General features: G+C 48.3%; 1 protein-coding gene across 2 annotated transcripts in view; it reads left to right on the top strand.

Annotated features, from left to right (window-relative positions):
* Positions 1-14,182, top strand: part of LOC134910775 (cytochrome P450 2U1) — a 182,208-nt gene extending 168,026 nt beyond the window's left edge. The window contains exon 5 of one of the 2 annotated variants that reach the window (XM_063919161.1): positions 12,509-14,182. In XM_063919161.1, coding sequence (XP_063775231.1) covers positions 12,509-12,687 — 179 coding nt within the window. In that variant the 3' untranslated portion in view covers positions 12,688-14,182. The remainder of the gene's footprint in view (positions 1-12,508) is intronic. The other variant, XM_063919169.1, reaches the window with a different exon arrangement.
* The last annotated feature ends 1,358 nt before the right edge of the window (positions 14,183-15,540 follow it).

Genomic DNA, 15,540 nt, shown 5'->3' with positions numbered 1-15,540 from the left:
AGACTCAGGGAAATGGTGAAATCAAATGGCAACACACAAGTAAACCAAACGGTAACAAGGGAGCAGAGTTTCCACAGGAACTTAGGTACAAAGGTTACCTTTAGGGAGCTCAGCTTAAGACCCACACAAGGCTGTATGTGACACAAGGAACAGGCCCAGATTCCAACTCAGCCTCCTGATTTATACTTCCTGGTCCTTGATGATTGGTGGGCAGGATTAGGTGATGTCACTGTCATGTGACTACTCTAGCCAAGGCTGTGATGTAGAATGAGGCCTAGCAGGCCAAGAGAACACTGAAGCCTGGACTTCTGCAAAACACAGGATGCTTGCTTTTAGATTACTGAATTCAGCCTCACACAGGAGATCACCACAGGTGGAGCTAATTAACTATTACCTCTCAGGCAGAGAACTCAGGAAAACTGACAAGCTGTTTAACTCCGTGAGTGAAAAGACACAGGATCCAGGACAGATGGCAGGGGTAAGTCACCAAATATAAAACCTACAGTCAGGATTGTGACAGTATCCCCCTCTTCAAGGGTGGACTCCGGACACCCATCTTGAATCTTAGAGGAACTTGAGAAATTCATACAGAAGAATTTAGGACCTTCGTTGATGCAGATTCCAAAGGTTTAGGACTAAATTCTTTAACTACAGCGTTACTGAAAGTCTGTAAGTCATGGAACACAGGATCATTACTCTCAAAGAGCATGTTGGCCCACTCCAAAGCTCTTCCTCTGAATGCCAGGAACAGATATCGAGTAACGTTGGAAAGAGTTACTGCACCTGAAGGATCAGACTCCATCCGAGAGAGAAATTGTTCAACCAGAGCGGCATATTGCAATAAATCTCCATCAAAGTAGATAGGTGGAAAACCATCAGACGAAAGCTTAGAGGATGAAACTGAAGAAAGCTTTGGCTGGACGAGTAGGACTGGATTGGATCCAAGGATACTTGAATTGGCTGGAGCCAAAGGAGACGGACCAGGCTGGTCCTGGAGTATTGCTGGACCGGCTGGAACCGGAACGGACTGGCCAAGCTGGGCCTGGAGTATTGCTGGACCGGCTGGAACCGGGACGGACTGACCAGGCGGAGCCTGGAGTATTGCTGGACCGGCTGGAACCGGGACGGACTGACCAGGCTGGGCCTGGAGTATTGCTGGACCGGCTGGAACCGGGACGGACTGAGCCCTTTCTTCACAGGGCTGGGCTGAGGCAAGAGCCCCCACTTCACGGGGCTGGGCTGAGGCAAGAGCCCCCTCTTCACGGGGCTGGGCTGAGGCAAGAGCCCCCTCTTCACGGGGCTGGGCTGAGGCAAGAGCCCCCTCTTCACGGGGCTGGGCTGAGGCAAGAGCCCCCTCTTCACGGGGCTGGGCTGAGGCAAGAGCCCCCTCTTCACGGGGCTGGGCTGAGGCAAGAGCCCCCTCTTCACGGGGCTGGGCTGAGGCAGGAGCCCCCTCTTCACGGGGCTGGGCTGAGGCAAGAGCCCCCTCTTCACGGGGCTGGGCTGAGGCAAGAGCCCCCTCTTCACGGGGCTGGGCTTAGGCAAGAGCCCCCTCTTCACGGGGCTGGGCTTAGGCAAGAGCCCCCTCTTCACGGAGCTGGGCAGCACTCTGTAGAATCTCTGGCTGGGCAGCACTCTGTAGAATCTCTGGCTGGGCAGCACTCTGTAGAATCTCTGGCTGGGCAGCACTCTGTAGAATCTCTGGCTGGGCAGCACTCTGTAGAATCTCTGGCTGGGCAGCACTCTGTAGAATCTCTGGCTGGGCAGCACTCTGTAGAATCTCTGGCTGGGCAGCACTCTGTAGAATCTCTGGCTGGGCAGCACTCTGTAGAATCTCTGGCTGGGCAGCACTCTGTAGAATCTCTGGCTGGGCAGCACTCTGTAGAATCTCTGGCTGGGCAGCACTCTGTAGAATCTCTGGCTGGGCAGCACTCTGTAGACTCTCTGGCTGGGCAGCACTCTGTAGACTCTCTGGCTGGGCAGCACTCTGAAGACTCTCTGGGGCTGGACGCTCTGAAGACGCCCCTCCTGGGGCTGGACGCTCTGAAGACGCCCCTCCTGGGGCTGGACGCTCTGAAGACGCCCCTCCTGGGGCTGGACGCTCTGAAGACGCCCCTCCTGGGGCTGGACGCTCTGAAAACGCCCCTCCTGGGTCTGTGGACACGGACTCCTCTGTGACTGTAAATGGCTTGAACATTCTTCTCTGGACACCCAACTTGGGATAAGGTCTTTTAACCACCGGACCCCAGTCATAAATTTGAGTCTCTCTCAGAAGAGTAGCCTTCTTGATACCCCCGTCAGCAGCAGAAGAATCGGATACTGTGGATGACTTGTAGACATGAGCACTATGATACTGAGATTTGTCACTATTACCTGGCTTGCGAAGAATGCAGTCTTTAACAAAATGACCAGAATTTCCACAGTAAAGACAGAGATGTAGCTCCTTACGCCGCTGACGTTCAGCTTCAGAGAGCTTGGGCCGTGGATAGCTCTGATGAAAAACTTTCCCTTGCGCAGAGGAAGAGACTCTATTAACTGGATGGGACAAAACAGGATCAACAATGTTGGTAGTATTCCTGAGGAGATCAGGCATCACAGAGAGAATACTAGACAAAAGTTCTTGTAACTGTAGTAACATCTGGTAGAAAATCTGCAGTTGGTCAGGAGTCTTAGAGCAGAAGGTCATAGAATCTCTGGAGGACGAATTCCGCTGCAGACACTGTGCCAATCGATGCTGAGTCGACTCCAGACCTTCCAAGCGTCCTGCAATATTGCTTAGGAGGTCATGCGTCAGACTAACACTTTCGGCCGGGTCCATGTGGCCTGTTCCTACTGTCATGACTGAGGTTTTTGTGAACCCGGTGTAGTGAAGTCTGTGCGGGCGACTGGAGGATTATGTGAATACTACCACTGACCTGGTTTGGAAATGCTGTGGACTCTGGGTTTCCTCCGGTGACTGGGAAGAGGAACTGCAGCAGAGATGGCCGAATCTAGGTTCTCCTCATGCAGGATTAGGTCGGCAGACAGGAGGCATGCTGAAGGTCTCCTGAAAGACAGAACTGGAAAGGCACTGATGAATCAGTGAAGAATACCAGGTATAATTGTGCTAAAGGGCACGGGGTGCCTGGAGACACTGAGGTGCTTGCGGACACTGAGGTGCTTGCGGACACTGAGGTGCTTGCGGACACTGAGGTGCTTGCGGACACTGAGGTGCTTGCGGACACTGAGGTGCTTGGGGACACTGAGGTGCTTGGGGACACTGAGGTGCTTGGAGACACTGAGGTGCTTGGAGACACTGAGGTGCTTGGAGACACTGAGGTGCTTGGAGGCACTGAGGTACGTGGAGGCACTGAGGTGCGTGGAGGCACTGAGGTGCGTGGAGGCACTGGGGTGCGTAGAGACACTGGGGTGCGTAGGGGTGCTGAGGCACGGAGGTGCTGGAAGCACGGAGATGCTGTGGCACGGAGGTACTGAGGCACGGAGGTGCTGTGGCACGGAGGTGCTGGAAGCACGGAGGTGCTGGAAGCACGGAGGTACTGGAAGCACGGAGGTACTGGAAGCACGGAGGTACTGGAAGCACTGAGGTACTGAGGCGCGGAGGTGCTAAGGCACGGAGATGCTGAGGTGCTGGAAGCACGGAGGTACTGAGGCACGGAGGTACTGAGGCACGGAGGTACTGAGGCACGGAGGTACTGAGGCACGGAGGTACTGAGGCGCGGAGGTACTGAGGCGCGGAGGTGCTGAGGCACGGAGATGCTGAGTCACGGAGATGCTGAGGTGCTGGAAGCACGGAGGTACTGAGGCACGGAGGTACTGAGGCACGGAGGTACTGAGGCACGGAGGTACTGAGGCACGGAGGTACTGAGGCACGGAGGTACTGAGGCACGGGGGTGCTGGAAGCACGGAGGTACTGAGGCACGGAGATGCTGAGGCACGGAGATGCTGGGAGCACGGAGGTGCTGGGAGCACGGAGGTGCTGAGGCACGGAGATGCTGAGGCACGAGGTACTGAGCCCTGGAGATCCCAACTACAACAGCAGTAAAACTGAAACACGACAGCTGTGGTTTTCAGGGGAGAACACGGAATTCAGTACTGTGCCTTTAAGACGAAACATTGCAGCTGTACCTTTACATTGAGACTCAGGGAAATGGTGAAATCAAATGGCAACACACAAGTAAACCAAACGGTAACAAGGGAGCAGAGTTTCCACAGGAACTTAGGTACAAAGGTTACCTTTAGGGAGCTCAGCTTAAGACCCACACAAGGCTGTATGTGACACAAGGAACAGGCCCAGATTCCAACTCAGCCTCCTGATTTATACTTCCTGGTCCTTGATGATTGGTGGGCAGGATTAGGTGATGTCACTGTCATGTGACTACTCTAGCCAAGGCTGTGATGTAGAATGAGGCCTAGCAGGCCAAGAGAACACTGAAGCCTGGACTTCTGCAAAACACAGGATGCTTGCTTTTAGATTACTGAATTCAGCCTCACACAGGAGATCACCACAGGTGGAGCTAATTAACTATTACCTCTCAGGCAGAGAACTCAGGAAAACTGACAAGCTGTTTAACTCCGTGAGTGAAAAGACACAGGATCCAGGACAGATGGCAGGGGTAAGTCACCAAATATAAAACCTACAGTCAGGATTGTGACAACCTGCCAAGAACCCCCTGTGCAGTGTAACAGCACAAACAGGGAATTCAAGAGATATATGGTGACTAAAACTCACAGAGAAAAATACACCCTGAGTATATCTTGTGAAACACCTATATTAAATGATAAACCTGACGTACTTAGCCCCCTCAGGTTATAGAATATAGGGATAACAATCTGAATGAGATACACGAAATGGAGGTCACACAGCAGCTATATGGACACACACATAGTCACATTACACAATGCAGAAATTCTGACATGCAATAAAACTGCACTGGACTAGCAATACAAAGTAGTACTAAGTATAGCTATACACTCAATAGATATAACAATGCACAGTAAAGACTGGATGTATATCACAGGTTACTTGTACTACATAACCCTGACTAAATTCACTCTTTCTTAACTAACACTGTCAGCAGACATATAGGGGTATATGCAATAGCGGGCGAATTGGCAAAAAAGGCGAATTCCGGGCCGTTTTCGCCTCCAAAAATCAATTCGCCTATGCAGTGCAGTCATTTTTCGCAAAAAAACGGCCCGTCAAAATTCGCCTTTTCTCAATTCGCCTTTTTCCGAATTCGCCTTTTCTGCAATGGTACAGATGCTGCAATTCGCCTCCAGCATATTCAATTCAAGTTTGGAAATTCGCCTGCAGTGCTTTTAGACAGCAAATTCGCGATTTTCACTCCGCCACACTTTGGAGGGTGAAAACAATTAAAAAAATTTTAAACATGGTTTTTTTTGTGTTTTTTTTTTTGGGAATAGCAGATCTATTTATATTAGAAGGGATTAGGTTTTTTTTTTTTTTTGGGGGGAGGCACAAATATTATTTTTATATTTTTTAAAATATTATTTTTTTTTTTTTTTTTTTTTATTGCTGGAACGGTAAAATCAGAAAAAAAAATGGCGTGGGGTCCCCCCTCCAAAGCATAACCAGCCTCGGGCTCATTGAGCTGGTCCTGGTTCTAAAAATGCGGGGAAAAAATTGACAGGGGATCCCCCGTATTTTTAAAACCAGCACCGGGCTCTGCGCCTGGTGCTGGTGCCAAAAATACGGGGGACAAAAAGAGTAGGGGTCCCCCGTATTTTTAACACCAGCATCGGGCTCCACTAGCTGGACAGATAATGCCACAGCCGGGGGTCACTTTTATGCCGTGCCCTGCGGCCGTGGCATCAAATATCCAACTAGTCACCCCTGGCCGGGGTACCCTGGGGGAGTGGGGACCCCTTCAATCAAGGGGTCCCCCCCCCCCAGCCACCCAAGGGCCAGGGGTGAAGCCCGAGGCTGTCCCCCCCCATCCAATGGGCTGCGGATGGGGGGGCTGATAGCCTTTGTGTTCAAAAAAAAAGATATTGTTTTTTCCATTAGTACTACAAGTCCCAGCAAGCCTCCCCTGCAAGCTGGTACTTGGAGAACCACAAGTACCAGCATGCGGGAGAAAAACGGGCCCGCTGGTACCTGTAGTTCTAATGGAAAAAAAATACCCAAATAAAAACAGGACACAGACACCGTCGACAGTAAAACTTTATTACACACTGCCGACACACACATACTTACCTATGTTCACACGCCGACATCGGTCCTCTTCTCCCTGTAGAATCCACGGATACCTGAAAAGCAAAGTTCAATATACTCACCTTAACCAGGGTCCAGAGATAAATCCACGTACTTGGCAAAAAAATAAAACGCATTTACCCGCACCAAAAACGGACTGAAAGGGGTCCCATGCTGACACATGGGACACCTTTCCACGAATAAGACCTGTCAGTGAAAGCTGTCACTGACAGGTCTCTAAGCCAATCAGGAAGCGCAACTTCGTTGCTCTCACCTGATTGGCTGATCGCTGTGACAGCGCATCGCACAGCTCCCTCCATTATATTCAATGGTGGGAACTTAGCGGCTAGCGGTGAGGTCACCCGCCGGTCAGCGGCTGACCGGCGGGTGACCCCACCGCTAGCCGCTAAGTTCCCACCATTGAAAGTAATGGAGCGGCTTTGCGAGGCGCTGTCAGAGTACAGACGGCGTCCAGCCAATCAGGTGAGCGCCACGGCAGTAGCGCTTCCTGATTGGCTGAAGGGACATCAGTGACAGGAGTCACGTGATGTCCCGGCATTCGGGGAAAGGATTCTAATGTGAAAACATTGGACCCCTTTCATTAGTCCGGTGGAGCGGGTGTTCGGTTTGTTTTTTTACAAAGTACGTGGATTTACCTCTGGACCTCTGGACGCTGGAAGGTGAGTATAATTTTTTGACAGGTACCCTCGGATCGTCGGAGATCGTTGCAGTCGGCGTGTCAACACAGGTAAGTATGTGTGTGTCGGTGTATGAAATAAAGTTTTACTATCAAGGTGTGTGTGTCCTGTTTTTATTTGGGTATTTTTTCCCCAGTAGTACTACAGGTACCAGCGGGCCCGTTTTTCTCCCGCATGCTGGTACTTGTGGTTCTCCAAGTACCAGCTTGCGGGGGAGGCTTGCTGGGACTTGTAGTACTAATGGAAAAAACAATATCTTTTTTTTTATCACAAAGGCTATCAGCCCCCCCATCCGCAGCCCATTGGATGGGGGGGGACAGCCTCGGGCTTCACCCCTGGCCCTTGGGTGGCTGGGGGGGGACCCCTTGATTGAAGGGGTCCCCACTCCCCCAGGGTACCCCGGCCAGGGGTGACTAGTTGGATATTTGATGCCACGGCCGCAGGGCACGGCATAAAAGTGACCCCCGGCTGTGGCATTATCTGTCCAGCTAGTGGAGCCCGATGCTGGTGTTAAAAATACGGGGGACCCCTACTCGTTTTGTCCCCCGTATTTTTGGCACCAGCATCAGGCGCAGAGCCCGGTGCTGGTTTTAAAAATACGGGGGATCCCTGCCCGATTTTTCCCCTGCATTTTTAGAACCAGGACCAGCTCGATGAGCCCGAGGCTGGTTATGCTTTGGAGGGGGGACCCCACGCCATTTTTTTTCCGGGTTTTTCCCCGTTTTTTCCCGTTTTTAAAAATCGCGGCAAAATCCGCCAAATCGGCCGATTTTCGCCCGCGACTCTGGCGAATCCGTTTTTCATTGCATATGGTGAATTCCGGAAGCCACCTTCCGGAATTCACCTGGCGAATTTGGTCGAATTGAAAAAACGGCGATAATTGCCGCGATTTCGCCCGCTATTGCATATACCCCTTAGAATACTTAAGTGTCCTGTAAAATGCACAGCGCTGACATGCAGACGGTTTTACAGAGGAGGATTTGCCCAAACAGTCCCAGGATCAGCTCAGCTTGTCCTAATAGTGCCCAAACGTTGACAGGGAGTGAGGGAGAAAGATGCAGCTGCAGCGCGGGAACATTTACTCTAAATGGCGCCCTGGGGCTGGGGGAGGGGCTACAGGTCAAAGCCTTATCCCCCTGCTGGACTTCACCACCGGGTACTGTGGGTTTATAAAAACTATTTATGAGAAGAAACTGACCTGTGCCCTTGCCCTGGTGGTCCCTGCACGCCGGGTGGGAGGCGGAACCGCGCGGGATCGCGATTAACAGCGGGTCCCGCCGAGGGGACCCACTTACTTCCTCCCTGAGTGTGGCCACACGATCCAGGAGAACAGCGGTAGTATGTGTGTGACTAACTGGAAGAAACCGGAGCCTCTGCTGTAAGTACCCGGCAACCAGGGCGCGGGAATATACAGTGCCGCTAGGGGAGGTGATGAAGCTGCAGCAGGAGATGTCTGACTGACATCTAACACAGACAGTGTCTCTGCTGCAGCCCTTGAAGTCTTCATTTTCATTAAAAGCTTCTTTTCGGGGCTACTGGAGCAGCCCCCCTGTTGTATGCCTGCTTACTGCATGGCACCAACTACAAAACTGAGTTCCTGTACACGGAGGCGGGGTTATAGAGGAGGCGGCGCTAGGCATTCTGGGAAGAAGGTCAAAGCTTTGAGCCTGTTGGTGCCTCGGATCAAGATCCTACTCTACACCCTAATGTCATTCCCTGTGGAGCCCAGTGTACCCTGCAGCAGAAATTGCATATTTCTACCGCCTGGTAGAGCCATACATATCTTTATATACAGATGTGTCCTCATACATCTAGCCGCAATGAGGAAGCCTATTAAGTGACCCACCAGATCCTATGTAACTCTGCCAGTGCCAGGCGTCTTTTTCCCATAAAAATGCATCTTCGTCACAATGCAATACAACTAGACTGTGCTGATTAATTTGATATACAACACTTGTATATCTGTGTGCGACTGAGTCCGCATACGACGCATATTGGATTTGGTGTGGAAAAAAGCAGCAGTCGCTGCGTTGTAGCACTTTTTATACAGATGATTCAGTGTTACAGATATAGAAGTGTCACCAGGGCCAGTGCAAGGTCTCTCTGCACCCTAGGCAAAACTTCAGCCTAGCACCCCCTGACCGGCAAACCCCACCACCAACACCTCGCAGAGGGAGGATGCAGGTGGCCACTAGGTGGGCTGGGGTGAATTGCATCATTATACGTGATCTGATCATGTGACCAGCACTCGGTATCCCGGTGGTCACCATACCAATGCCGGAATCCTGCCCAGCTGACAGGGACTATTCCTACTCGTGGGTGTCCACGAGCATAGTGAGCCACCGAGCCTGTATTGTGCCCCAGTGCCTGTATTTTCCGTATTATGCTGTATGTACAAGTGCAAACCGCCAATAGGGCTGTAAGTCTGTACTGTCTTGGGTCCTACAGAAAACCCCATGGGTTACTTACCTAAAAGTTGTTTCCTTATTTTCCCTCATAATTGGCATGGTTTCTCTTACAGGCGGCAGCAGCATTACAGTGATGCTGCTGGGTGCAGACATGTAGTCAGGTGCTGCTTGCTGCTTTAGAGCTGGGATCCAGAGGCCTGGGGGAGGTGCATCAGGGCTATGAGGAGCGGCCGTTAGGGCGCCCCTTGGGAGTTATAGTTACATCTGCCTTCTATGTGCTTTCACACGACTTGATTTACATGTGATGACATGGAGGAAGCGCTGAGACACTATGTGGTACAGCCCAATAGCGACGGCTGCACCTGATTAGACCCACAGCAGCAGCCAGCGCAGTGTAAAAGGAGGAGGCTGCATACAGAGACATCCTTCAGTTTTTTGCTAGATTAATTCAGTGGCGCCCTCCAGGGGCCGGCGCCTCTAGGCAGCCGCCTAAAGCTGCCTAATGGTAGTGCTGGCCCTGAGTGTAGCATATAATAATTAATCAGCCCAGTCTCCTGGTGTGTCCTAGTTGCATCGCAGTGCCACTAATGGCAGCCATCTGCTGCCCCATTTCCCCAATCCGCTGGCACCGCCGATCTGATAATCAGCAGCCAATGATGATTGGCAATCCGTAGGGGAATAAAGCAAATTAAGCATGTTATAAATAGGAGATTTGCGAGTCTCGACTGTTCGGAATCAGCTTTAAACATGTGTAATATTCCCGATTACCCAACCTGGCCATCAGGGAAATGGTACATTGCCCCAATATATCTTTAATGTATGGGGGCCATAAGACACATTTTGGGGCAAAAAAGATGCATAAATTAAGTTTGGCTTTAGCAGAGTCTCATGGGATCTGGCAAGCCAAGAGAGGCATGTCTGCAGCATAGTATGTAAGGACACATCTGTACATCCAGCTATGGATTTGCAGCATATGCACCGCTCAGCATGTAGGACCTGGAGCAGTAATTTCTGCTAAAAACTCCTTTACTGCACAGATGGTGGGAGATGGGGCAAGAGGGAGAACACTAAACTGTAGAATGGATCACTAAATGCAGGGGCCCCGGTACATGACTTCCAGGGTAGTAGGGGGTGTTTAATACACAGGGTAGCGGTGGATAGTGGAGTAGGCTCAATATTCATCGTTTTTCGGTGGGAGGGCAGCTAGCTTAACTGCAGATATCTCCAGGACCTGGATATAGATTTCTTAGCTTTCACTGGGATAAAAAAAAATAGAGAGTCCCACCTTTCAGGAGGTACTGAGGGACTGGGGATCAGAGTTCAGGAGCCAGAGCAATCCACCGACGAAAATATAAAACTGCATACCAGGTGTGTAGACCTGGAGCAGGGACCAGCTGCTGGAAGACTGATATCTCTGGTTCTGGGCATTGTAGAGATAAGCTGCCAGTGTCCATCGAAAAGGAGAGAGTCACAGCTTTTGGAGAGTACCCTTAGAAAAACTCTAAAGCTGGGTACACACTACAGCGATGTCTGCACAATGTGCAGTTTTGTAACAACATATTACCTACATCGCTCAGTGTGTACGGGGGATTGCGTGCTCCCGCGGACGCTAGCGATGGACGCTTGGTTCTATGTGTGGCACATAAAACCAAGCGTTGTTGCTAGCGTCCTATATTATGCTAATGAAGGTAGGAACATGTTTGTTCCGACCTTCATTAGCATCACTCCAGTGTGTTCAGACAATCTAGGCTGACGGGGATTCGTTCCAACATCGGAACGAATCCCAGTCGCTCTAGTGTGTACCCACCTTTAGTCAGACAGAACCTGAGATGTCTGGCTGGGAAGAGCAATTAACAGGCTTGGATGGGGACCACTGCTTTGCAGTCCGATATCTCCAATTCCCCAGGGGCAATTTTCAAAAATCTGGTACCCCTGGAAAAAGGGGACCCTCAGATATCAGCCTTATACTCCTGGGGCCCTTGGGCAACTGCCCATTGAGCCCATACGAAAAGATGGCCCTGGGCGCCACAGGCTTTTCTCCCCCTATCTCCCGTTCTGCCCATGAGCAATCTATAGATAAATGTAAAAAAAAAATCGACTGATAGGAGACTTCTGTTCCATCTGATCTGGATTTCGATGCTTTTGTAGTATTGGTGCTAACATATAGAAAAAGATGAAATAGCTATACACAAAACAATAGCTAAAGTTTATAACGTGTTATTTTCTACAAAAGATATATATATTTTTTAAAACATCCCAATTTTCCTATTGATGAAGGTTGTGAGTAATGTGGCTCGATGCTTCTGAAATCTAATCCTCAGGACACACTAACAGTGCATGTTTTCCACATCTCCTTGCCTCAGCATGGTCCACAGGTGGGTCTAATTATTTAATTATCTCACTTGTGATTCTGTGAGAAGATCTGGAAAACATGAACTGCTGTGTGTGATGAGGACTGGATTTGAGAAGCACTGTGCAGCTGGTTAAACATTCCTGAGTGGACTGGAGGGTTTTCATTTGCAGAATATTCCCAAACGCGGTCCTCAAGGCACCCCAACGGCCCAGGTTTTAGGTTTATCCATGCTTGGCCACAGGTGACTTAATTAGCACCCTAGTCTATAGGCCCGTACACACTGGTCGATATATCGGCCGTTCTCTTATTGCGGGACCGTCGGCCAGTGTGTACGGCCGATACGTCTGTGAACTCCGTCGTTCACAGACGTATCGTGTCGGTCCCGCAGCACAGCCGACGGCCAATATATCTACCGATATATTGGCGCGTCGCTGTGTGTGTACGGGGCGGTCGGCCGACCGCCCGTACACATGCTGCGGCGTCCGGCGGTGATTGACAGCTGAACTGGGCGGGCGTGTGTACACGCCCGCCCAGTTCATTACGTCAGTCCCTGACGGATCGAGCAGTGTGTATGCTGAACACACTGCCCGATCCGTCCATAGATATATCTGCAGATCAATTGATCTGCAGATATATCTGTTAGTGTGTACCCACCTTATTTGATGTAACCATCTGTGCTGAGCCATGGATATACCTAAAACCTGGACCGTTGGGGTGCCTTGAGGACCGCATTTGGGAACCTCTGATGTATGCCCAGTTTAACAGAATGTAGTTGGTTAGTGCAGCTGAAACATAACACATAATAATTGTATATTTTTCTTGTTCTTGTAACCAGGTCGACGTGTCTGCATGGGGGAACAGCTAGCCAAGATGGAGCTCTTCCTGCTGTTTGTTAACATGCTGCAGTCTTTCCGTTTTTCATTTGCTGATGACACTTTCCAGCCAATGTTGGAGGGACGATTCGGCCTGACACTTGCTCCTTACCCATTTGATATCAAGATTGTACCAAGATAATTAATCTTTGAAATCATGAAAATCAAACATTTCTTGCCCAGTTTTGTATGTGGTTTTCCTAAAGAAGTGCTGAATCAGGCCGTCTTAAATTGTAATTGGCTGTGAAAGGGGTTTATGGGTTGCGCTAAAATGGTAGAAATATGATGACCAATGAAGATAATGAAAAAGCTCACTGCTTCATCAGTATGTTTTTACTTCATTTATTTTTATTGAGTAAAATTCAATTGTTGTACTATTCAGCCAACCCTGCCCATCAAAAAGTATTGTTTTAATTTGGAAATAATTGTTTTGTAAACCCAAAATACTGAAATAGGGCTGGCCCTTTCTTGATTTCACCATTTAGATGCATGCAAAATTTATGAGGGTAACTTGTCAACATTTTTACGTCCTAAGAAAGGAGTGGATTCATTTAAAACATGCGCTAAAAAATGTTGATACATTACTACAATTACTACAGCAGTCTAAGTCACTGGAACAAGACAATACAAAATAGAACAAACGGTGGCGCGGCTGGGAGTTTTAGAACTGTGGATTAAATATCAACACTTACAATAAGCAGCATAAATTGTAAATTCATAAAAGATTTTTATTTCACTTATTTCACTGATAAGGAACTGTTTCCTTTGGCCAATTCCTTATTTAGACAGCTGTGTAGTCTGAATCTCATACACAGTGTACCTGTATCTCCACGTGTTTAGCCTCCTTGTCCACTCTGCTGGCTCTGCCAGTGTTTTACAGCCATGGTGGTGAATGGAGGTGCGGATGTATTCTCTCCCCCGTGGTTGAGGTTCTCATACCGCAAGGAAACAGTCTCGTGAATAGTGGAAATCACTCTCGTATAGCCCCCTCGTATGACGCGTTTCTCCGCCTCGTCACTCGGCGGCTTCCTCAGATACGGATTGGGGCTCTCTGGTGTCCTTAAATAGCGGGCTGCTCCCACCATTGCGGCGCCGCCACATACCTCCGTTTCCGCATTTTGCGTCTCAGGCCTCGTTTTGATCTTTCCCTTATATAAACTCTGTCGGCCATCTTTGTTCTTACTATCCAAGCCTCATTTTCATTAACATATGTTTATTTGTCTACCTTCTCATTCCGGTGGCCATTTTTAGTTGTATTGATTAGTTAACCATTACACATCCAAACAACTTATAACAAACAGTTCCTTATACTGTATGATATAAAGGATTTAAAAGTGGAAATCCTCAAGGTGTATATTGCTACTTATCTGCTATAAATTCCCAAATCCGGGACATCAGATTAATAATGGGGAAATCATAAAGGGTGCCGGCACCTCATTGAGAGACTATTGTGATTTTTTTCATCTATTTTTTGAGAGGAATATTCCTTTTATAATACTATCCAAGTCTATTTCGGATGGCCTATTAAGATTATGGGATCAGCTATAAGTATGATTTAGATATATATGGTGTACATCATGTTTTTCTATATTTTATATTTGATTTTATCAGTGAAATAAAAATCTTTTATGAATTTACAATTTATGCTGCTTATTGTAAGTGTTGATATTTAATCCACAGTTCTAAAACTCCCAGCCGCGCCACAGTTTGTTCTATTTTGTATTGTCTTGTTCCATTGCAGGAGGTTTTGTGCAAATACCTCCTTTTGGAGGCAGCGGCAGGGTATTTAGAAAAGTGGAATTACCACATATGAAAATAGAATAAAGTTTATTAGTAATATCATCAGCAGGTCAGCGCAATACCTTATTTTTGTGTATTTTGTTGTAAGTCACTGGAAGATGCAAGATGTGAGTATGAGCGTTAGCCTTGCAGACTTGCAGTGCAGAAATTGGCCTTATTCAGTCACAGAACACTGTATTTTAGCTTAGTGGTTCATATATGAATATTTCAATACTGGGGTTTAATGGGCCTTTATAAAAGGGAAACCAACACCTAAACAATCACCAAGAAATATTATTTACACACCAAAATTGACTTGTAGTTAACCAGTGCACTAATTAAAAAATAAACCTTAAAATAGATTTTTTTTCCTAACATACAAATTTTACAATCTTTTCAAAACATACAGTATGATTGCCTCTGACAATCATTTGGTATAATTTTCAGTTTATTTTATTTGAAGTAATGATAATACAGAACTTATAGTTTGCAGAAAATCATGATTATTCCAAGATATTTAGCTATCAAGCAATATATTTTTTTTTATTTCCCTGAAAACACACATTTTCTGGGGTTAGCCACAAATATTAGGTGTCACCAGGATGTACCAAGGAGGGGCCATAGCAGATATCTCCGATACCTGCTGCGATCCCTCCATTCTCACAGGCAGCCACATCCCCCATATATGCAAATATCCAGAATGCAAAGCATTCCCGATACTGGCCCCCGCAGCTTAGATTGCAGTAGCCCATTGTAGCCTATGGGTATAGTTCATAATTGCCTACCCTCCCGCATCCTGCGGGAGCCTCCCGTTTCAGCCATAAATCTCCTGATCCCCTGCTTTATAGGTCAATTCTCCCGGATTCTTCAGATTCTGTCAGGGGTGACACTAAGGAGTTTCTTTGCAAGAACAGTGAGTTGCTTTAGTTGCTCAGGAATCACTGCTGACGGCTCTCATAATTACCCCCCTTGTGTATCCCCTGAGAGAGAGAGAGAGAGAGAGAGAGAGATAGCAGTACCTGATCACACACTCCTCTTATCTGTGCTGGTGTGCACTGACCCATAGCATGCCTCTGCTGCTGCTGCTGCTGCTGGTGTAAGAATTGTTGTTAGTAATCTTTCTGTAGTAAAACACATTTGTTTAATTAGAGCAGCTGGTATCTGTAATGATTTGGTTAATGCTGTAATGGAATGAAAAATAGCACATCCAATAAAT

The sequence above is a fragment of the Pseudophryne corroboree genome, chromosome 1, assembly GCF_028390025.1.
Source record: "Pseudophryne corroboree isolate aPseCor3 chromosome 1, aPseCor3.hap2, whole genome shotgun sequence".
Lineage (NCBI taxonomy): Eukaryota > Metazoa > Chordata > Amphibia > Anura > Myobatrachidae > Pseudophryne > Pseudophryne corroboree.
The sequence above is the reverse complement of the archived record's forward strand: the minus strand, read 5'-3'. Positions and strand labels throughout refer to the sequence as shown.